Source organism: Hemiscyllium ocellatum, chromosome 13, assembly GCF_020745735.1.
Source record: "Hemiscyllium ocellatum isolate sHemOce1 chromosome 13, sHemOce1.pat.X.cur, whole genome shotgun sequence".
Lineage (NCBI taxonomy): Eukaryota > Metazoa > Chordata > Chondrichthyes > Orectolobiformes > Hemiscylliidae > Hemiscyllium > Hemiscyllium ocellatum.
The window spans coordinates 20,063,033-20,086,490 of NC_083413.1; the positions used below are offsets into that span (position 1 = coordinate 20,063,033).

The 23,458-nt window shown below is 40.9% G+C and overlaps 1 protein-coding gene across 3 annotated transcripts in view; it reads left to right on the plus strand.

The window, feature by feature from the left end:
- The window catches only part of nadkb (NAD kinase b), a 62,464-nt gene that overhangs the window by 8,915 nt on the left and 30,091 nt on the right, over positions 1-23,458 (plus strand). For all 3 annotated transcript variants that reach the window (XM_060834590.1, XM_060834591.1, XM_060834592.1), the window contains exons 3-6: positions 8,298-8,381; positions 16,286-16,415; positions 22,315-22,423; positions 22,896-22,981. In XM_060834590.1, coding sequence (XP_060690573.1) covers positions 8,298-8,381; positions 16,286-16,415; positions 22,315-22,423; positions 22,896-22,981 — 409 coding nt within the window. The remainder of the gene's footprint in view (positions 1-8,297; positions 8,382-16,285; positions 16,416-22,314; positions 22,424-22,895; positions 22,982-23,458) is intronic.

A 23,458-nucleotide genomic window follows, 5' to 3' on the forward strand; every position in this document is an offset into this window, starting at 1 on the left:
TCTCTCTCTCTTGATGGCAGTTGCTGAGTCTAATTTTCAAAATGCCTGGCTTTTTATCCCCAACATTGGATTGTCTTATTGGTTCGATGTTGGTAAAAACAAATTAAAATTCAATTTGATTTTAGTATCCTGGGGCGTAATTTTAAACTGGTTAAAATTGAACTGTTCTCCAAACAGCACCCAACTCTGTTATCTATTTCACAGCCAAATGTTACATGTTTTCAATTTTCCAGTACACAGAGACAGTTATCTAGTCATATACACAGGTGTTTGTAAGCTCTTAGTGCAGAACAGCATTCATGCTCTCTTAAAGGTACAGTACACTCCTTAAATTTCATAACACTATAACTTTAGAAATAGATAATCAGCTATAGGATTTGGTGATATTTTGAAATGGTGAAATAAGCAGAAATGGAGGTCTGATTTGCTGCTAGTTTGTACTTTAATGCTTTTATGTGTTTGGTTCATTTGCTTCCACTGTAGCTGCTGTAATAAAAAAATTAACTTGAATATTTTTAAACTTTACATATTAATCAAGATTTTGAAAGAAGTGAGTCAAAATTGCAGGTCAACTGGTGAAAATCATTCAGTCTTCTCTGGATTTGGAGGAGGTGCCAGAAGACTGGAGAATTACTAACATTATCCCACAACTCTTCCTGAATAAGGTCATAATCTTAGCAATTACAGACCAGTTGGTTTAATTTGAGTGTTGGGGAAGCTTCTGGAAACTGTTATTCTGGATAAGTTAATAGTCACATGGTAAAAGTCAAGTTAATAAGGAAGAGTCAGCATCGCTTTCTAAAGGGACAGTTGTGTTTAACTAACTTGGAGTTTTATAGAAAGGAAAGAGTAGGGATTGATGAGAGTAATAGTATTGATGTGGTATACATGGATTTCCAGAAGGCATTTGACACACAACAGACTTGTGAGAAACGTTATAGGCCATGCTAAAAAGTAGAAATGTGGATACAAAATTGGCTGATTGATAGGAAACTGATAATTTTCAGGCTGGAGGAAGGTATACAGTGGAGTTCTCCAGGACACAATTGTGGGATGTTTGCTTTTCCTGATAATATATTAATGACTGCATCTTGACATGCAGGAAACAATTTCAAAGTTTGCAGATTACACAAATCTTGGAAGAATTGTAACTGGGAAGTCAGCGTGGAACTCTAGAAGGACATTGACAAGTTGGTGGAGTGGGTAGGTAGATGGCAGATGAACTTCAATGCAGAGAAGTATGAAGTTTTGTCCCATGGTAGGAAGAATATTGAGAGATCATATAAAAGAGGGCACAATTCCAAAGGGGATGTTGGAGCAGAGCACCCTGAGTATATATGTACCTAGACCAAGGATGACCGGCGGAAAAAGCAGTTAGTAAAACATGGTGTTTTTGTCTTTATATTTAGAGTGTAGAGTACAAGAGCAAGGAGATTAGCATGCTGTTGGTGATGCTCTATTAGCATGAATAGAGGATTGGCTAACTAATAGAAGACGTGAAGGTGGAATGGGTGGGATTTTCAGGGATCCGTACTGGGGCCACAGTTATTTACGATGTAGATGAATGACTTGGATGAGGAAAGTGTGCCATAGTTAAGTTTGCAGATGACAAAAAAATAGGTGGGGAGGCAAATGGTGAGAATGACTTAGTGTACAGATGGATAGAGATGGGTTAACTGAGTGGGCAGAGTTTGGAATATAATATAAGAAATGAGTTTATACGCTTTGGCAGGAAGGATAGAGGAGCTGAATATTACTTAAATTAAGAAAGTGCCAAAAAAAACAGAATAAAGGGATTTGTGAGAGCTTATTCATGAAACACAAAAAGCTAGCATCCGCATTCAGTGAGTAGAATCGTAGAGATGTATAGCGTGGAAACAGAGCCTTCGGTCCAACTCGTCCATGCCGACCAGATATCTCAACCCAATCTAGTCCCACCTGCCAGCAACCGGCCCATATCCCTCAAAACCCTTCCTATTCATATTCCCATCCAGATGCCTTTTAAATTTGCAATTGTACCAGCCTCCACTACATGCTCTGGCAGCTCATTTCATACACGTACCACCCTCTGCGTGAAAAAGTTGCCCTTAGGTCTCTTTTATATCTTTCCCCTGTCACCCTAAACCTATGCCCTCTAGTTCTGGACCCCCCCCCCCCCCATCCCAGGAAAAAGACTTTGTCTATCTATCCTATCCATGCCCCTCATGATTTTCACCACCACCCTCTGTCTTCTACCTTTTAAGCCAGTTCCACATCCAAATGGCTAGTTCTCCGTGTATTCCATGAGATCTAATCTTGCTAATTAGTCTCCCATGGGGAACCTTGTCAAGCGCCTTACTGAAGTCCATATAAATCGCATGTACTGCTCTGCCTTCATCAATCCTCTGTTACTTCTTCAAGAAACTCAATCAAGTTTGTGAGACATGATTTCCTACACACAAAGCCATGTTGACTATCCCTAATCAGTCCTTGCCTTTCCAAATACATGTACATCCTGTCCCTCAGGATTCCCTCCAACAACTTGCCCACCACCGAGGTCAGGCTCACTGATCCATAGTTCCCTGGCTTGTCCTTACCATCTTTCTTAAACAGTGGCACCATGTTAGCCAACCTCCAGTCTTTGGGGAATGAGTAATGGGGAAGGCAAATGGAATGTTCGCGTTCATTTCAAAGAGAATACAGTATGTAAGTAGGGATGTTTTGTGAAAACCTTTCAAGGGTCTGGTCAATCCAATTGCAAGATTTTGAGCAATTTTTGGCCCTTTCTCTAAAGAAAGATATACTGCCATTTGAGGCAGCCCAGAGAAGGTTCACTAGTTTGATACCTAGTGTGGAGAGATTGTCATATGTAGGGAGGTTGAGTAGACTGGACTATGCTCAATATTGTTGCCTGGATTGGATGATTTGAGCTATAGGGAGAGGCTGAACAGGCTGGGCTGTTTTCCCTGGAGCGTTGGAGGCTGAGGAGTGATCTTTATAGAAGTTGACAAAATTGAGCGGCATGGATAGGATAAATAGACAAAGTCTTTTCCCTGGGATCGGGGAGTCCAGAACTACAGGGCATAGGTTTAGGGTGAGAGGGGAAAGATATAAAAGAGACCTCGGGGCAACATTTTCACGCAGAGGATGGTATGGAATGAGCTGTCAGGAAGTGGTGGAGGCTGGTACAATTGCAACATTTAAGAGGCATTTGGATGGGTATATGAATAGGAAGGGTTTGGAGGGATATGGGCTGGGTGCTGGCAGGTGGGACTAGATTGGGTTGGGATATCTCGTCTGCGTGGACGGGTTGAACCGAAGGATCTGTTTCCATGCTGTACATCTGTGACTCTAAGATTCTTGGAACATTTGACAGTACAGATGCAGAAAGTTTCTTTCCCCTTGTGGCAGGGTCTAGGACTTGAGAGGTTGCACACTTAGGATAAAGATTAAGAGGAATGTCTTCTGTGCATGTTAAATCTAGAATTCTTTACCACAGTGGGCTGTTGAGGCTGGGTCATTTAAGTATATTCAAGGCTGAGAGAGATTTTTAATTAGTAAGTAAGTCAAGGAGAAAGGGCAGAAAAATGGAGTGGATGATCAGATCAGCCATGATCTGATTGAATGATGGAGCAGATTTGATGGGCTAAATAGCCTATTTCTGCTATGTCTTACTGTATTATGGATGTTTAATTTGTATAAGACACTTGTTAGATCTCAGCTGGTGTGTTGTGTATTGTTTTTGAGTGCTTCCATACAGGAAAGGTATGAAAGCATGGGGAAAGTGTAGAAGCAATTTGTAAAAATGGTACAAGGAGTAAGAAACTTCAGTTTTGATGATAGAATGAAGAAATTGAGATTGTTCTCTCTAGAGAGAACAATGCTCAACTGAGATTGGTAGAGGTTTTCAAAATCATGAGCCAGCTGGATTGAATGAGCAGGCAAAGATGTAAAGTGTCCTTCAAAAGAAGCAAGGCAATGTGAGGAAGAAGCAATAGTTTGAGTAGAGAATGTGATACATGAGAATGTGGTCTTGTCAGGGCTGAATTGAGACTTGGATGAAAATTTGGATAGAAATGTTGTGTAAGTACAGGATACTGGCACTACATAATGATTCTCTTGCTTGAGTAGGTTAACGCACAAAGGACCAGGTGGCCTCGTTCTGCACCATAACAGTTCTGTGATTCTGTGAAGTATATTTCCCTGCTTTTTAAATGCAAGTTCACTCTTGACATTGGAGGCTGAGGGGTGATCTAAAAGAGGTTTATGAAATCCTCAGTGGCATGGGTGGGGTGAATGACCAGGGTCTTATTCTGGACTCCCCTACCTCGCGGAAATCTGGGATTGGAGGGTGTGGGTTTGAGGAGGGGTTGGCGGGGGGAGAGTTGGGTGTTTGGGTGGCAACCTGGTGGACAATGTTTTGATTGGTGCATGTATGGAATGAGGTTGCTAGTGAAGTAGTTGAGCCTGGTACAGCTAAAACATTACCATCCATCCAGATGGATGGTAGAATCGGAAGGGTTTAGAGGGCTATTCTGGCAAATGGGACTAAATTAATTTAGGATATCTGGTCAGCATGGACATATTGGAATGAACAGTCTGTTTCTGTGCTGTACAGCTCGATAGTTCTATGATTGAGTATCCAGCATTAATGTCAGGATTGAGGTTTCGTTGTTTTTTTCTTTGCAATCCTACTTAGTTTGAGTATTTAAAAAATTACAGACATTACAAGTGTTCCCATCTGTTGTTCTTAACTAACTTCCTCTCTATTGCAACTGCAGTATTTTCCTCACTGACTCCTTGAGGTAGCAGGTTCCAGTAGGCAATAGGTGCAGGAGTAGGCCATTCTGCCCTTCAAGCCTGCACCACCATTCAATATGATCATGGCTGATCATCCTTAATCAGTATCCTGTTCCTGCCTTATCTCCATAACCCTTGATTCCACTATCCTTGAGAGCTCTATCCAACTCTTTCTTAAATGATCCAGAGACTGGGACTTCACTGCCCTCTGGGGCAGAGCATTCCACACAGCTGCCATTCTCTGGGTGAAGATGTTTCTCCTCATCTCTGTCCTAAATGGTCTACCCCGTATTTTTTATTTTTTTTGTAGATATTTTTATTGAAATTTAACATTTTTGCAAATTTACAAAAATAAACAAAACTCTCAAATACAAACATTGATGTACAATTAAATCATATATACAATAGTCATAATTTAACAAAGAAAAGAGAAAGAAAGAAAACAAAAAAGAGAAAAAAAAACGAAAAAAGAAAAAAAAACTCAACTTTCTACTAATCTAACCTATAACTAACCAGAGTGTATACCTAAGTCTCTTACATGCTCGGAATGTATAAACATCAAATATAATAAAACCCGTATTCGCGCAGGATTCCTCTCCCAAGGGGCCCCGGAGCAGCCCGGTCTGAAATCTTCACTAAATAAAAGCCCTTGTTAGGATAGCCGAAATATCTGCATTTATATAATTCAAAAAGGGCTGCCATATTTTATAAAATAATTCAGTCTTTCGGTGCACCATACTACCCCGTATTTTTAAGCTGTGTCCTCTGGTTCGGAACTCCCCTATCAGCGGAAATATGTTTTCTGCCTCTAGAGTGTCCAATCCTTTAATAATCTTTCAATGTAAGATAGTCCCGCCATTCCAGGAATTGACCTAGTGAACCTACGCTGCATTCCCTCAATAGCCAGAATGTCTTTCCTCAAATTTGGAGACCAGAACTGCACATAGTACTCCAGGTGTGGTCTCACCAGGGCCCTGAACAGCTGCAGAAGAACCTCTTTGCTTCTATACTCAATCCCTCTTGTTATGAAGGCCAGCATGCTATTAGCCTTCCTCACTACCTGCTGTACCTGCATGCTTGCCTTCATTGACTGGGTAGAAGAACACCCAGATCTCTCTATACTGCCCCTTTACCTAACTTGATTCCATTTAGGTAGTAATCTGCCTTCCTGTTCTGGCCACCAAAATGCATAACCATACATTTATCCACATTAAACTGCATCTGCCATGCATCTGACCACTCACCTAACCTGTCCAGGTCACCCTGTAATCTCCTAACACCCTCGTCACATTTCACCCTGCCACCCAGCTTAATATCATCAGCAAATTTGCTAATGTTATTGTTAATACCATCTTCTATATCATTAACATATATTGTAAAAAGCTGCGGTCCCAGTACTGATCCTTGCGGTACCCCACTGGTCACTGACTGCCATTCCAAAATGGAGCCGTTTATCACTATTCTTTGTTTCCTGTCAGCCAACCAACTTTCAATCCAAATTAGTACTTTGCCCCCATGTGCCCTAATTTTGCTCACTAACCTCCTATGTGGGACCCTTTTCAAAAGTTTTCTGAAAGTTCAGGTACACTACGTCTACTATCTCTCCCTCGTCCATCTTCAAAGTTACATCCTCAAAACATTCCAGAAGATTAGTCAAACATGATTTTCCCTTCCTAAATCCATGCTGACTCTGTCCTATCCTGTTACTACTATCCAGATGTGTCGTAATTTCATCCTTTATAATAGACTCCAGCATCTTTCCCACCACTGAGGTCAGACTAACTGGTCTATAATTTCCTATTTTCTCTCTCCCACCTTTCTTGAAAAGTGGTACAACATTAGCCACTCTCCAAACTGCAGGAACTGATCCTGAATCTATCGAACTCTGGAAAATAATCACCAACGCATCTACGATTTCTCAAGCCACCTCCTTCAGTTCCCTGGGATGTGGACCATCAGGCCCCGGGGACTTATCAACCTTCAGACCTAACAGTCTCTCCAACACCAATTCCTGGCAAATATAAATTCCCTTAAGTTCAGGTCCTTCAGCCACTGTTACCTCAGGGAGATTGTTTGTGTCTTCCCCAGTGAAAACCGATCTGAAGTCCCAATTCCATTCTTCTGCCATTTCTTTGTTCCCCGTAATATATTCCCCTGTTTCTGTCTTCAAGGGCCCAATTTTAGTCTTAACCATTTATTTGCCTTTCACATACCAGATTCTAATCATTTAGCTGTTTTTTTCTGAGTTCATAATTGGTTCATGTGTGGGTGGTTCCTAGTCTTGGTCTCCCGCATAAATGAAAACAACAATTCCACATCGACTTGATCAAACCCTTAAATAATCTGAAATATCTGGATCTGGTTATCCCTCGGTTTGTTTGCTGGAGGAAAGAGTTTAAACCTGTTCAAACTTGCCCAGTTGATTGTCACCTCAGTTCTGGCATCTTCCCAATAAATCTATTTTGCTATTCCTCCAATAGTTCTGTGTGTGACCTCCTTTTACAAAATGGAGACCAGAACTCTGCAAAGTAATCTTGCATGTGGTTTATTTAACTTCTGTGTTTTTCAGTTTTATCGCGATATAACTTGTTTTGGATTTTTAAGGCCTTATTAACTTAACGTCGCTTTTTTTTTAAACCTCAAGATCCCTCTGTTTCTTGAAGCCATTTAGGCCAGTTTCAGTGTGTAAAATCCATGATTAATCAGGATACCAGGGAGATGTCCTTGCTGTTTACCCATGCTGTGGGATCTTCTACGTTCACTGGAGACAGCAGTTTGAGTGTGAAGTCTCATCCTGAATGTAGCATTCCTTCAGTATTGCAATGCAGCTGAAAATGGACGTAAGACAATGTGTTTGGATGAATTTTAGTTTATCCTGAATTCTTTACACAAACCCAGAGAAATGTTAGACTGTGGAACTCTGAAAATTGTGCTGAGGAGGTTGAATAGCATAAGTTTAAGGGGAAACCTAAAAAAGGAGAGAGTGAGAAAATTATGGAAAGACTGGTAGATGAGGTGAAGTCATGTAGAATAAGACTTCTGTGACCTATAAGCTTTGATCAATTGGATTGAACAGCCTGCTTTGATTCAGTAATTTCTGAAAGAACTTACCGGTTTTTGGTAGGAAATGCAGAATTAGAAGCTACTATGCACAGTAAGTTTGAGTGTCCTTAATTTCCAGTATATTTTTGCAGAATCCCTTCATAGTCTAAATAAAATTTAGATTATTGTATGTGTGACCTTCAACATTAATGGTGCAGCTGCTGTCTTATCAAAAAATTTACCGGCTTAACTCTGTTTTGTTTGCAGCTGTCCATTCCACCCTTGACTTATTAACCAGTGTACTGTTTGTGCATTTTTTGTTCATACCTCTTATTCTGAATGATATTTCTTGAAACTTTATAGATGTTGGAGAGGGAGGAAGAGAAGCCTGGGGATAAAAAAGCAGCCACCAATGAGAAGTGATACTGATAATTTGTTTCCTTTTTAAATTTAACATAACTTTTCTCTCCTTTCAGACAAGCACACTTTCTCCATGGCCCATCTCCTGATATACACTTTGGACCTAAAGCCTCCATTCTGCAAAACGCCACTAGTATCATGTAAGTAAAAATACATTCTTTTTCTGTCTTAAACATTGAAAAAAGTAGCCGATAAATGAGTTTCATCAAATCTTTTCAGGGTTGGTTTCTTAATGTGCACACAAGTTTAAAGCAGCATTATACTGTTGGAGAATTTGAAGTCTGTGAGCATGATATCTTTATCGTCGTTAGAAGCAATTCTGAATGTGAATTGTGGAACATTGAATTTGTGTCAGTTCTGAAAGATTGCTTGAGAGTTAATGCTTGCCAGCTCAGTGTAAAGCAAGTTTCAAAGGGTTTGTGGATCTTAAGTGATGTTTACAAAAGTTAAGGTCATCACCTTAAGGAGTATGGTCATTCTTAAGCAAGCATCAGATGGGGTAAATGGCAAGCACTGACTTCACTTGATATCTCTTTGCCTATTAATCTTATTAGCCTGAGTAAATGTACTGCTTACTCTTCTGGATGTGCCTTCTCATCTAGGAAATATTCTTGGTCTGGATCACCATCCTATTTGCAGCTGTTGAACAAGTAACTTCTGTGTGCAAGTTCTGTGCTTGTGCATATATAGAACATAGAACGTTACAGCACAGTACAGGCCCTTCAGCCCTCGATGTTGCGCCGCCCTGTCATACTAATCTGAAGCCCATCTCACCTACACTATTCCATGTACGTCCTTATGCCTGTCCAATGACGACTTAAATGCACTTAAACTTGACGAATCTACTACCGTTGCAGGCAAAGCATTCCATACCCTTACTACTCTGAGTAAAGAAACTACCTCTGACCTCTGTCTTATACCTATCTCCCCTCACTTTAAAGTTGTCCCCTCGTGTTTGCCATTCCCATACTTGAAAAAGACTCTCCCTGTCCACCCTATCTAACCCTCTGATTATCTTGTATGTCTCTATTAAGTCACCTCTCAACCTTCTTCCCTCTAACGAGAACAGCCTCAAGGCCCTCAGCCTTTCCTCGTAAGACATTCCTTCCATATCAGGCAACCTAGTAAATCTCCTCTACACCCTTTCCAAAGCTTTCACATCCTCCTCATAATGTGGTGACCAGAATGTGTCTTTATATTAAGCTGTATATATAAACAATGCATTCATTCCACACACAAGATTTATGGGAAACAAAAGCAATGAAAGTGTCTGTACATTGAATTGGATTGTCATATTGTCTTTATACCTGAACTGTAGTGCTATGGGTGAGAGGTTTAGAATCATAAAGGATGGAAACAGACCCTTCAGTTGAACCAGTCATTGCTGACCATAATCCTAAATTAAGTTCCACCTCACTGCGCTTGGCTGGTTTCCTTCCAAACATTTCTTATTCATGTACTTATCAAAATATAGAGTCATAGAGATGTACAGCATGGAAACAGACCCTTTTGTCCAACCTGTCATGCCGACCAGATATCCCAAGCCAATCTAGTCCCACCTGCCAGCACCTGGCCCGTATCCCTCCAAGCCCTTCCTATTCATAAACCCATCCAAATGCCTTTTTAAATGTTGCAATTGTACCAGCCTCCACCACATCCTCTGGCAGCTCATTCCATACACATACCGCCCTCTGCATGAAAAAGTTGCCCCTTAGGTCTCTTTTATATCTTTCCCCTCTCACCCTAAACCTATGCCCTCTAGTTCTGGACTCTCCCCACCCCAGGGAAAAGACTTTGTCTATTTACCCTATCCATGCCCCTCATAATTTTGTAAACCTCTATAAGGTCACCCCTCAGCTTCTTGCGCTCCAGGGAAAACAGCCCCAGCCTGTTCAGCTTCTCCCCATAGCTCAAATCCTCCAACCCTGGCAACATCCTTGTAAATCTTTTCTGAACCCTTTCAAGTTTCACAACATCTTTCCAATAGGAAGAAGACCAGAATTGCACACAATATTATAACAGTGGCCTAACGAATGTCCTGTACAGTCGCAACATGACTTCCCAACTCCTGTAGTTGTTAATGTTCACTTGAGAGTGTAACATTTTTTTAAAAAACGTTTTGCAATTTACATATGAAAGAATTGAAATTAACATGGTAATTCTAAAAGATGAGAGACTTAACAAACAATCCAGGTTTTTTTTCAACATATTATTTCAGTTACATCACACTGTAAACTTTTGCTATAAATTCTGTGTCTTACAATCTTATTCTCCACAACCCACCTGACGAAGGAGCAGTGCTCTGAAAATTAATGCTTCCAAGTAAACCTGTTGGACTATAACCCGGTGTTGTGATTTTTAATTTTGTACTCGGGAGAACCTTGAGTCAGCTGTGAGCAGGTTCAGAATGGGGTTAGATTGAGAGTAAAGTTCTCTATTGAACATTGAACATTGAACATTGTAACTGACCTACATTCACCACATCCTCTGGAAGTTCGTTCCACACAACAACTCTGTTTTTAAAAATAACTTTCCCCTAATGTTTTTCCAAATCTTTTGCCTCTCCCCTCATCTTGAAATCCCTTGGAGTCTAGGTTAGAGTGGTGCTGGAAAAAGTACAGCTGGTCAGGCAGCATTTGAGGAACAGGAAAACAGATGTTTCGGGCAAAAGCCCATCAGGAATGAGGCAGGGAGCCTCTGGGGTGGAGATAAATGGGAGGGGGGTGGGGCTGGGGAGAAACTAGCTAAGACTGGAGTAGGTGAATGGAGGTGGGGCTGAAGACGGGAGGGTGGAGTAGATGGATGGGACAGGTCATGAGGATGGTGCTGAGCTGGCAGGTTGGAACTGGAGTAAGGTGGGGGGAGGGGAAATAAGGAATCTGGTGAAGTCCACATTGATGCCTTGGGGTTGAAGTGTTCCGAGGTGAAAGATGAGGCGTTCTTCCTCCAGGTGTCGGGTGGTGACGGAGTGACAGTGGAGGAGGCCCAGGACCTGCATGTCCTCAGCTGAGTGGGAGGCGGAGTTGAAATGTTCGGCCACTGGGCAGGTTGTCCCGGTGATATTCTCGAAAGCGGTCTGTGAGAAGGTGTCTAGTTTCCCCAGTGTAAAGGAGACCGCATCTGGAGCAACGGATACAATAAATGACATTTGTGGATATGCAGGTGAAACTTTGGATGTGGAAGGCTCTTTTTGGGGCTTGGATGGAGGTGAGGGGGGAGGTATGGGTGCAGGTTTTGCAATTTGTGGTGGCAGGGGAGGATAGGTTGTTGGGGGGGGCGTGAACCTAACCAGGTAGTCACGAAATCCCTTACCCGAGGGAAACAATACCTGCCATTCACCTTATGACCTGTCATGATTTTGTAAACGTCTATAAGATCACCTCGCAACCTCCTACGTTCCAGTGAAAAGTCCCAACCCATTCCTTTATCCTTTATCTCAAGCCTTCCATTCCCTGTAACATCCTGGAAAATCTCTTATGAACCCACTGCAGCTTAATTCTTAATTAATGCACTTAATTTTTTTAAAATTGAGGAACTGTCAGAATTATCTCCAAATTGTTTATGCAACAGCATCTAAATAGTTGGGCTATGAAAATGCTGGAAGCACTTGAGACACCAAGACTTTCAATGTCAGTTCAAGGACTTTTTGTCAATGCTTTTATTTCCAATCACTGGAAAATTGAAGATCCACTTGTTAGATGAAGTGTCCCAGGTTGATCCTGCTATTCAGCAATAATTGTTCACTCATGTTTGGAAGTTAATCAACTTGAGCTTCTACTAAAAAGAGATATGTTCATTGGAAATATTTTCTGTTTTTCTGTCTCTGGTGCCAATTTCCAATGCATCCTGAGTTCATTTAAACCTTGCAATATCTGTAGTATTCTGGTTTTTGTATTACTGAGAATTACCTGCTGTTTTTACAAAAGTGTTACTTTGTGACTTTCCTCTTCAATTAGGGAAGCCACAAATGGACTATAAGATATTTTGAGGATGAAAGGATTATTGACTTTTTTATGTTTGCGTTCGTAGATGATTGTGCCATTTTGTTTTTTGACCTGGTGATCTCTAAAATCAACTGCATCATCGCCATTAACATTACAAGTGCTGGAAACTGACAAGGATCGAAATAGTAACTCATATTTATGGGTAGCACAGTGGTTACCATTGCTGCCTCACAGTGCCAGAGACCTGGGTTCAATTCCCTCTTCACTGTGTGGAGTTTGCACATTCTCCCTGTCTGCCTGGGTTTCCTCCGGGTACTCCGGTTTCCTCCCACAGTCCAAAAAATTGCAGGTTAGGTGAATTGGCCATGCTAAATTGCCCATAGTGTTAGGTGCAGGGGAATGGATGTGAGTGGGTTGCTCTTCGGAGGGTCGGTGTGAACTTGTTGAGCCAAAGGGCCTGTATCCACACTCTAAGTAATCTAATCATACTTTTTATATTTATTGTCTTTACTTTGGTTTCCTCCCTGTTCATGTGTACATACTGTATTCCAGCTGGCCATTCTGGGTGAAAAAACCCAGGATTTCCTGAAAACCCTGATTGTGGAGTAAAGATGATGGTGGTATTGATCTACAGCTAATAATGCACAGGGAATGAGGAGTTGCACTAAATAGCATGGCTCCAGCTATAGAAAGAAGACCATCAGCTTCATGGATTGGTCTGTATGAAATTGGCAAACCTTAGCCTGGAATGGTGTGATTGCCCTTGCAATTAGAGGAAATCTAGAGTACTGAAAGTAATAACGTATACATAACAAGAAAATATGGACTGAATTCTAATGCAAAGAAACAAACCCTTACTGGTGCACATTTCCTGAGCTCAAATTTAAAGCAAGATCTGGCATTTTTAATCTGGAGGACTGGAATGCAAGACTGTAGAAATTGTGGTTAGACTCCACTTGTAGTACTGTGAGCAGATCTGGTTAGCATGCCTTAGGAAAGATATATTGGCCTTGGAGGGAGTACAGCGTAGGTTTACAAGAATGATACATGGACTTCAGGCGTTCAGGCCTGCTTTCTCTAGAACTTAGTAGGTTTTAGGGTGATCTAATCAAAATCCTTAAGGTATTATCAGGAATAGACAGTGAAGATAAAAGTAAATTTTATTTCCACTGGTTTTGGATTCTAGCGCTTTGAGGCATTGTCTGAGAATTGAGGCTAGACATTCAGAAGAGATATTACCACATGCAAAGGTTGATAGATGTTTGACGTTCTCTCCCAAATGGCAGTAGATATAGGATCAGTTGTTTACAATTTTTAATTTGGGTTTTTTTTTTCTCAAGCAAAGGTATTAAAGGATATGGGCAAAATGCAGGTACGTGGAGTTAGGCCACAAAAATATAAAGGAGGATAGTAAAATCTTTTTTAGGTATGTGAAAGGGGAAAAAAAAATGTTTAGACTAAAATTGGACCCTTGAAGACAGAAACGGGGAAATATATTACGCGGAATAAAGAAATGGCAGAAGAGTTGAATTGGTACTTCAGATCTGTGTTCACTGGGGAAGACACAAACAATCTCCCTGAGGTAACAGTGGCTGAAGGACTTGAACTTAAGGGAATTTATATTTGTCAGGAATTGGTGTTGGAGAGACTGTTTAAGTCTGAAGGTTGATAAGTCCCTGGGGCCTGATGGTCTACATCCCAGGGTACTGAAGGAGGTGGCTCTAGAAATGGTAGATGCGTTGGTGATTATTTTCCAGAGTTTGATAGATTCAGGATCAGTTCCTGCGGATTGGAGGGTGGCTAATATTGTACCACTTTTTAAGAAAGGTGGGAGAGACAAAACAGGAAATTATGGACCAGTTAGTCTGACCTCAGTGGTGGGAAAGATGCTGGAGTCTATTATAAAGGATGAAATTACGGCACATCTGGATAGTAGGAACAGGATAGGTTAGAGTCAGCATGGATTTAGGAAGGGGAAATCATGCTTGACTAATCTTCTGGAATTTTTTGAGGATGTAACTCTGAAGATGGACAAGGGAGATCCAATGGATGTAATATACCTGGACTTTTCTGAAAGCCTTTGATAAAGTCCCACGTAGGAGGTTAGTGAGCAAAATTAGGGTGCATGGTATTGGGGGCAAAGTACTGACTTGGATTGAAAATTGGTTGGCTGATAAGATACAAAAAGTAGTGATAAACGGCTCTCTTTTTCAGAATGGCAGGCAGTGACCAGTGGGGTACCATAAGGATCAGTGCTGGGACCGCAGCTTTTTACAATATATGTTAATGATATAGAAGATGGTATTAATAGTAACATTAGCAAATTTGCTGATGATACAAAGCTGGGTGGCAGGGTGAAATGTGAGGAGGATGTTAGGAGATTACAGGGTGACCTGGACAGGTTAGGCGAGTGGTCAGATGCATGGCAGATGCAGTTTAATGTGGATAAATGTATGGTTATCCATTTTGGTGGCAAGAACAGGAAGGCAGATTACTACCTAAATGGAGTCAAGCTAGGTAAGGGGACAATACAGAGAGATCTGAGTATTCTTGTACACCAGTCAATGAAGGCAAGCATGCAGGTACAGCAGGTAGTGAAGAAAGCTAATAGCATGCTGGCCTTCATAACAAGAGGGATTGAGTATGGAAGCAAAGAGGTCCTTCTGCAGCTGTACAGGGCCCTCGTGAGACTGCACCTGGAATATTTTGTGCAGTTATGGTCTCCAAATTTGAGGAAAGACATTCTGGCTATTGAAGGAGTGCAGCGTAGGTTCACAAAGTCAATTCCTGGAATGGTGGGGCTATCTTATGTTGAAAGATTGGAGCGACTGGGCTTGTATACCCTTGAGTTTAGAAGACTGAGAGGGGATTTGATTGAGACGTATAAGATCTTGAAAGGATTGGGCACTCTGGAGGCAGGAAACGTTTCTGCTGATGGGTGAGTCCTGAACCAGAGGATACAGCTTAAAAATAAAGGGTAGGCCATTTAGGAAAGAGATGAGGAGAAACTTCTTCACCCAGAGAGTGGTGGCTGTGTGGAATGCTCTGCCCCAGAAGGCAGAGGAGGCCCAGTCTCTGGATTCGTTTTAAGAAAGATTTGGATAGCGCTGTCAAGGATAGTGGAATCGAGGGTTATGAAGATAAGGCAGGAACAGGATACTGATTGAGGATGATCAGCTATGATCATAATGAATGGTGGTGCAGGCTCGAGGGACAGAATGGCCTACTCCTGCATCTATTGTCTAAGTCGGCTATGATCTCATTGTATGGCTTGAGGAGCTGAAATGGCCTACTGTTCCTATGTTGTTGTGAGTCGGGCATGAATTTCTTAGATAATTAACTTATGCATGACTTGTACCAATTTAACAAAAGTTCTAGTTGTCAAAATAACCACTAGACACCTTAACCACAGAGAATCCTAAACAAACCTTCCACTGACAGGTAAGGTCTTTGCTGATGCTGAAATAGAAGCCTGTATAATATTTCTTCTCCTATAGTTGATCCAGAATATATGTAGCCTTACACTAGAGATTTCATGTTTGTTTGCAAGGAGTTAATCACCTTTGACAGATTAATATTGCTCTTTCCTTTACAGCCACTCTCTCTTTCCCCTCCCCCAACACCCTTCTGCCTTGCTGTTTCTTTCCTCCCCTGCCTCTTGCTTACACCCTCTGTGGCCTTCCCTGCTTTATCTCTAAATCTTGCAGTCTCTCCCTCGTCCCCTACTCCCTTTGCCATCTCTTGCAGCAACTTTCTTACCTGCCAGCAGCTTCATTCTTTTCCCCCTTGATTCCTTGTTCTCTTGGTGATCCCCATCTTCCCATCCTCACTCACAGTTTCCCTATTTCCCCCTACCAGTAGATTGCAACTATACTTCTTAGATTTTCCCTCCTTAAAACCACTGCTGTTCATTCTGCTATCTTTAATACTCTTTCAGAGGTCCTTCTGAACTCTGTTTAGTTACCTACCCTCATATTTCCTCACATAACTAAGTGTCACATGTTGTCTGTTAATACACTTGTTTTTTTTTGTAGTAAAGTGATGGTGTCTTTTAATTCTTTGTTGCAAGGCTTTAATTATTTAGTTCTAATTCTGTTCAGGCACATTCAAGATCCAACTAGTCAGAGGTTGACCTGGGACAAACCGCCAACAAATGTACTGGTCATCAAAAAAGTAAAGGATGAAGCCCTTCTGGAGCCCTTCAAAGAACTATGTACTTTTCTCATTGAGGTGAGCCACTTGATACTATGTAGACTTATCATCCCAGATAATGTTATTGCCAAACAAGTCCGATCCCAGATAGGAACCTGGTTTGTTGGATCATACTTGCTTTGTTAAAAGTAAAACAAATCGGTGTGAAGTGCTGCCAGAGTGGCTGTGGGAGTCGGTAAGTTTTCAGAAGTATAAATCGATGCTGAGAACTGGTGAGTGGGTGTTTTAATTGTGATTTTTATGTAAATTCCAGTTTATTCTGTAATTTAGCAATTAATTAAAATAACTTCTCAACTTATTCACTAACATTTCTTTGCAGCCTTAAAACACTGATGAGCACAGCTGCAGATTGTTAATAAGGTGGCCAGCTTAAACTTGTTTTCAGAAGTTATCAGGAAGCATAGAAAGAGGCTGTCCTCTGTACTGCTTTGTTTGCGTTGAGTGTTGCTCTGAGTGCAAGGAGTTTTAAATTTTTTGGTTTTGCTGAGTGAGAGGGGGTTCAGTGGAGAGGGAAAGGAGGTGTTCCTTTCGTTCTCTACCTTGTTCGTCCTCCAGTAATTGCCTCTTTCTTTGGTTTGGGGGAAGAACCTGGTTGGTGAGTAAATGGCAAACTATTCTAATTAGTTAATAGTTGTTTGATTCAAGCTGTGCAACAGTGTCCATCCTTTTGAGACAAATGCGAGTAGTTTCATGTGGTCCTTTGTTTTCATTCCCCTGGCTGACCATGGAATTTCTCTAGCACATTTAAGAGGTTGCTGTTTACTGCAAAAAATATGGAGTTGAATCCGGCACCAGCCTCCCTGTTCAAGTTCTCTGGGCGAACACATCTGCAGGAAGTAACACTGGTTGCTGAAGCTTGAATTCCAGATTTCTGCAGTCGAGTGGTAGCTGGAGTCACTGATGTGTGAGGCAGAGAAATATGTGGATAACATTTAGGGAGGTGGTTTCACCACCGACTACAACACACTAGCGCAGAAAGAATGAGTGACCACCAGGCAGTCTGAGGGATTTGATATGTTAGAATCCCTCAATCTGTCTTGCTTGCTAATTGTTTTTGAGTTTTGGATCTTGATGAGCGCTGTGGTTTCTCGGCGGAGTGCAGTCAGAATCAAGTCTGTGACATCATGGGTGACTCAGTTATTGAGGAGAGGAAGAAGAGTGATAAGCGATTCTATAGTCTGTGGAACAGATCAGCATTCTCCTGCAGTACTTGTGATTGTAAGATTGCTTTCCTATAGTCAGGATCAAGAATATCATGGAGTAGCTGCAGGATATCCTTCTTGAGAGGGTGAACGGCTAGCAGTGTCATTTACATTCCTACCAATGAAGAAGTAGGAAGTATAGAAAACTCCCAACAGAGTGACCTTTTCTTTCCTGTTTCTAACCTCAGCCCAAACTACCTCAGTGGATGAGCCCTCGAATGTTATCTCAATTGTTGTAATTCTACCCTTGATTAACAATGCCACATGCCAACCCCACCCCATCCCCACCTCTTTTACCATCATCTCTGTTCTTGCTGAAATGTGGAGAAAGTGAGGACTGTAGATGCTGGAGATCAGTTGTGTGGGGTGCTAGGAAAGGACAGCAGGCCAGGCAGCACCTGAGGAACAAACAGCCACAACTACATGGGGTAGAGGAGCAGGCGAGGCCATTTGGCTCTAAATGACAGATCTGCCATTTAACAAGATTATAGCTGATTTTCTATCTTCCTGTACTTCCTGTAGACAGTGAAAGTCTTTTTCCTAGGATGATGATGTCAGCTTGTATGAGGGGGCATGATGAAAATTGAGGGGTGATAGATTTAAGACAGATGTCAGAGGCAGGCTCTTTACTCAGTGATAAGGGCGTGGAATGCCCTACCTGCCAATGTAGTTAACTCAGCCACATTAGGGAGATTTAAACAATCCTTGGGTAAGCACATGGATGATGATGATCGGATAATGTAGGGGGATGAGCTTCGATTAGTTCACAGGTCGGCGCAACATTGAGGGTTGAAGGGCCTGTTCCTCGCTGTATTGTTCTATGGATCTGAAAGCAAATATTGCAGGCATTAGGAAGTAAATTAAATTGCAAAAGCTTGATCGCTATTTTCAGAATTACTCCCAAGTGGCCGTTATCTTTGGCAGTTCCTAAGACAAGGATGAATTGTTTCCACTGCAGGGGTAAGGGTGTGGATTCTGGGGTGGCTGAATAGTCTCGCCTGGAGCTGCAAACTCTACTACAGGGGACAGGTAGTGTTTGATGTGGTGAGTAACTGGGGGACAATTTATTCTGTGCATTCTTTCCACTGCTTGTACTTGCCCTCCATAAGTTCCACTCAGTGAGACTTTAAGCGGTTAGCACTTTTGCTGGTGCTGTTTTTCCAGTTAGTATTCTAAGGCAAATGATTTCCAAGTGTTGATGAGGATGTTGCATTTGTCTGGGGAAGCTTTCAGGCTTACCTTGTAATATTTCCTCTTTCCTACTTAGCATTGTTGAGTTTTGAGTAGAGCACTTGAGCCAGAGAAGATGAGTGCCTGCAATTTGCTAGTTTTATTCAGCCAGTGCAGACATGATGGGCTAAATGGCCTTTCTGCACTGAAATATTTTTGTGGCTCCATGTGATGAGAGAGGACTAATTGTTCAAATAAAAATATTTTCGGGCTGAGTGACCATAATATGAATGAATTTTACTTTTGAAGGTGAGGTTGTTCTAAAGCCAGCGTTTTAAATTTGGGTAAAGGACTTTATGAAGTTATGATGGCAAATTGGCTGAGGGGGATTTCAAAAATGCGTTAAGAGGAATGATGTTACAAAACCAATCAATGTTTGTTAAAGAAATCAGCAACTAAATTCCTTAACTAAATGCGAGATGATTTGACTGAAACCTATAAAGTACTTGGACCATGCAGGTACGGGTAAGATATTTCTCCTGGCTGGGTAATCCATAACCATGGTAAACTATTTCAAAATAAGGAGGAGCCTACTTGGGACTAAGATGAAGATGTTTTTTAAAAAGTGTTGTAAATCTTCAGCATTCTCTACCCTATTGGACTATGGAAGCTCTGTCATAAAATATATTTAAAGTAGGGATTGACCGATTTCTAAATGCTACTGATATAAAGGGAAATGGGGATGGTGTAGCGAAAAGTCATCGAAGTGGATGATCAGCTGTGTTTGTATTGAATGGCAGGATGGACCAGATGGGATGAATTGTCATCTTCTGCTCCTGTGTTCCTAAGATACTCTGCCTAGAGTATGAAACTTGATGAAGTTGTTGGGAATACATATTTACACTTAAATACTATGTCATAAAAACTGAAAGGTTTTTAATTATTTGTACATTCTTTAGGTGTTTAAAGTATTGTTTCAGTGCTGTTTACTAGAAATCAAGTGACTTTGGCGAGAAAAGGAAGCAACGTTTTCAGGGAAATGCTAAATGGTATTATTATCTCAATTATTGACAAACTTGGCTTTGAAAGGACCAGGAGCCCTCTAAACTAATGATTTCCAGAAACCCTTTTTGGACTTGAAATTCTATTTTGTAGACTGTGGAGAAGATCCAAGAAACTACAAGTGTCTCTCTCGAAATCTTTTCTCTCAGCAGAAGCCTTTTAGACTTCCTAAATATCAATGTTTCTGTTCACTTGGTAAACTGGAAGTAGACTGTGATCAATTCCCAAAGGCTCGTTCATGCTAATTACAATCAGAACTGAACATTATCATTGATATTTAGCTGTAGGTAACTCCTCTTCATTGACGAGGAGCCCAGTGAATATGAGTTCATCATATGCTATCCTTTGTTTACAGACCTTAAGCCCTTAACAAGCAGTTTGTTTTTCCTTTAGCCTCTTTTTAATGTGTGATTGTGTATATGCAAAAAGGGCTAACTTGTAACTGATCTGTGCTGTCAGGTTATTTCAGCTTGAGAGAACATGGACTGAAATAAAATGGTGAGCTGATAAGGACTCCTTCCACCTCCTTTTCAGGAAAGAAGCATGGAGTTCTTAGTTTCTCCAAGTTGAAGATGGATTTAAGAGTTTGGACACCTGTGGTGGGAAAAAAAAAATTTAAAGCCTGAAAATTGGAAACCGCCAAATAGATGGAGGGAACTTAACAGAAAATAGTCAATTAAGTTCCTTTTTTAAAATAAAATGAAGTGAATATAAAGAGTTATGGATGCAGGTGGGAAGAAAAAAATCTGAGATTGGAAGAAATCAGTTCTGTGGGTTGGGCTAAAATGATTGCCCCAGGACAGTCTTTGGAAAAAGGTTGAAATAGACTCCGTTGGATTTGGTGACTGAGGGGTAGAAAGGTGTGAGGGCACGTTCTCCAGTGGAGATTAGATCATTGACCACCAGGGGAACGGCTCACTGGTGTGGTCATGATTCCAGAGTAATTAGGAAATGCCAGAGAGCTGGGGTGCAACCCCTCAAAAGGAAGTTTGATCCACCAGGCAATTACAGTACCAGTCTTGACATCAGCTTTCATGACATTGTAGATGTTGTGATTTGAAACTAGAACAGTGGATATAAATCAGAGTAAATGAAAGGAGCAGAGAAACTGAGACAACTCCTGTCATATCGAAAGTTCCCAATGAAAGGAGTCTGGTGGAGGGATCCAAATGGAATGCAATTATGAAGGTAGGAAAAAGGTCTGTTGTGCATGATTCCTGGCCAATGAGGTAGGTGTGGAGGCAAAAAGATGGAAGAATTTGCATTATATTTAGTTTGAAATTGCTTGTGATGGAAGGTAAGATGAAACGGAAGATTTTCTTTTTACTGACCGGTTTATAGTGTTGGGTTAATGTGGATAACTATTTTCTTGGCTCATTAGTGTGCAACACTATATTTCACTAGCTTGTTGATAGTAATTTAATATGAACATTTGTTTATTGATCTGTTTACAGCAATAGGAGCACTGTTTTTAAATGAAAATTCAATTGCAGGGTTGTGGTGAAACCTAGATACCTTTTACCTCATTTTGGTTGGTGCCTTTTTGAATCTCATCTTTGGTTGATTCCTACTGTGAGCAAGCTTGTTATGTTGTCATGGATTTCATCGGCTATTGGCTTCATAAATCTAAATATTACCCTCTGATTCATTTTGCATGTGATTTGAGTGGTCAGCTGTACAAAAATTCAAGATGGTTTCAGTAAACATCTTTCAAGGATCTAAATAATAGATTTTTCTTTAATTGGACACACTTCAAAAATTCTAACAAGGCAGTCATTTGAAATTTAAGTTTTTTAGTACTTGTCAGTTTTGATTCTCATTCTAAGCCTATGAGCAGTCTGTTTGTCCTTTCCAGCCTGTTGTACCATTCACCAAAGTCATGGCCTACTTGATACTCAACTCCATTTATCTGTCTCCTCTTTATGCTTTGATCCTCCAGATCCTTCAAACAATTTACCCTCTGACAGCTTGTAGAAAATCATTACACTGAGGACTCTGTCCTTCTATCAATAAGAGTGTTTCTCTCATAAATGCAAACTTCATTTGAAGATCATGTCTATTTTTCAATGATTTCCTCTGGCCATATGAATACAAAATGATTTTGTTCTTTTGTAATGCTGCCAGGGAAACTGGAATGTTACTTGTAAAGGCAAAAATGATGAAGAGCTCCAGAGATCTCATCAGTCCCTAATGTCTCTAGATCTACCTCTGTAAGTAAATTGGATCCCAAATGACACAACAGCATGACTCTGTTGAAAGCAAGACAGAAGAGTTGCAGTCGAAGGAATAACACCTGTTGTGTATAGGTTTAAATAGTATACTCATTTTCCTCCTCCTCACACTGTTGATTAGGATGAGAATACCTGCAACATTCAGTACAGTATTCCTTTGGCAATGTTTGGTAACAGCAAGGGAACTAGGGGTAATTGTCGGCCTTTCAACTGAATTTAATTTTCTGTTGTTTCTTTTTCCTCTCTCTGCAGGAGAAACACTTGGTTGTATTTGTTGAGAAAAAAGTCGTGGATGACGCAGCACTTGCTAAAGATGTAAAGTTTGAGCCCATCCGGCAGCAGCTCAGTCCTTTCCGCGAAGGTGAGGTGGGAAGGGGAGACTTTCTTGCTTATAGAATACTATGGGATGATCAGATCTATAAATGCTGGAACTGCACACCAAGTCAGTCATCCCATTAGAAAATAAAAGTTTGGGGATTGAAATGTGAGGAAGAGCCCACCTGAGAAGAGACGTTTTGTGTGGAAAACCTTTCTTAAGACCCAGTGTTACTTTTTTTTTCTTTCTTAGCTGCCGGTGAACATAGTGTGTAACTTCTCTATTTGCCTGTATGTTGTGTATCAAGAAGCAAAGGCCTTTTAATTTATACTGCATGTGGTGTTCTCCTCTACTTTTGATTATTCATCTGACCTTGTCCTAAAAATGTAATTGGGAGACAAGAAGTAGTCCTGACTGTTGGTTTGTTTATCTAGATGTTTTTTGGGTAGTACAATATTTCTTCTTGAAAGAAGAGTTGGAATGCGTAAAATAAGCTTACCTCTTCTTTAATTCTCAGGTTACGATGAATTGTCTGGCTACATAGATCTAATCATTTGTCTAGGTGGTGACGGCACACTGCTATATGCCTCCTCTCTCTTCCAGGTATTAAGTCGAACTCCTGATATGTTTGTGTCGCGTTTGTTTTAGTATTTTATCACAAAGCTCGAAAAAGCTAGATTAAAGAGCAAGGACCTCTACTGATGAATGCTAGACAGTCAGAAACTTGCTACAGTAACTGTGAAAGCATATGTTTGCAGTCTGGACAGTTAGTGTGCATTGTGTCTGATGTTCAGCTGAAGTGATTAACAGTTGAACTACCCAAAATTGTACCCAAAGACTGCAGCAGAAAGGACCACTTGTATAGCAGCTTAGTTCACTCCCCAGAGAAGTAAAAAAAGTTTGAATTTAATTTTTGTTGACTGTTCCACGTTATGCCACTATATCATAATGACAATAGACAATAGGTGCAGGAGTAGGCCACTTTGCACCATCATTCATTATGATCATGGCTGATCATCCTCAATCAGTATCCTGTTCCTGCCTTATCTCCATAACCCTTGATTCCACTATCCTTGAGAG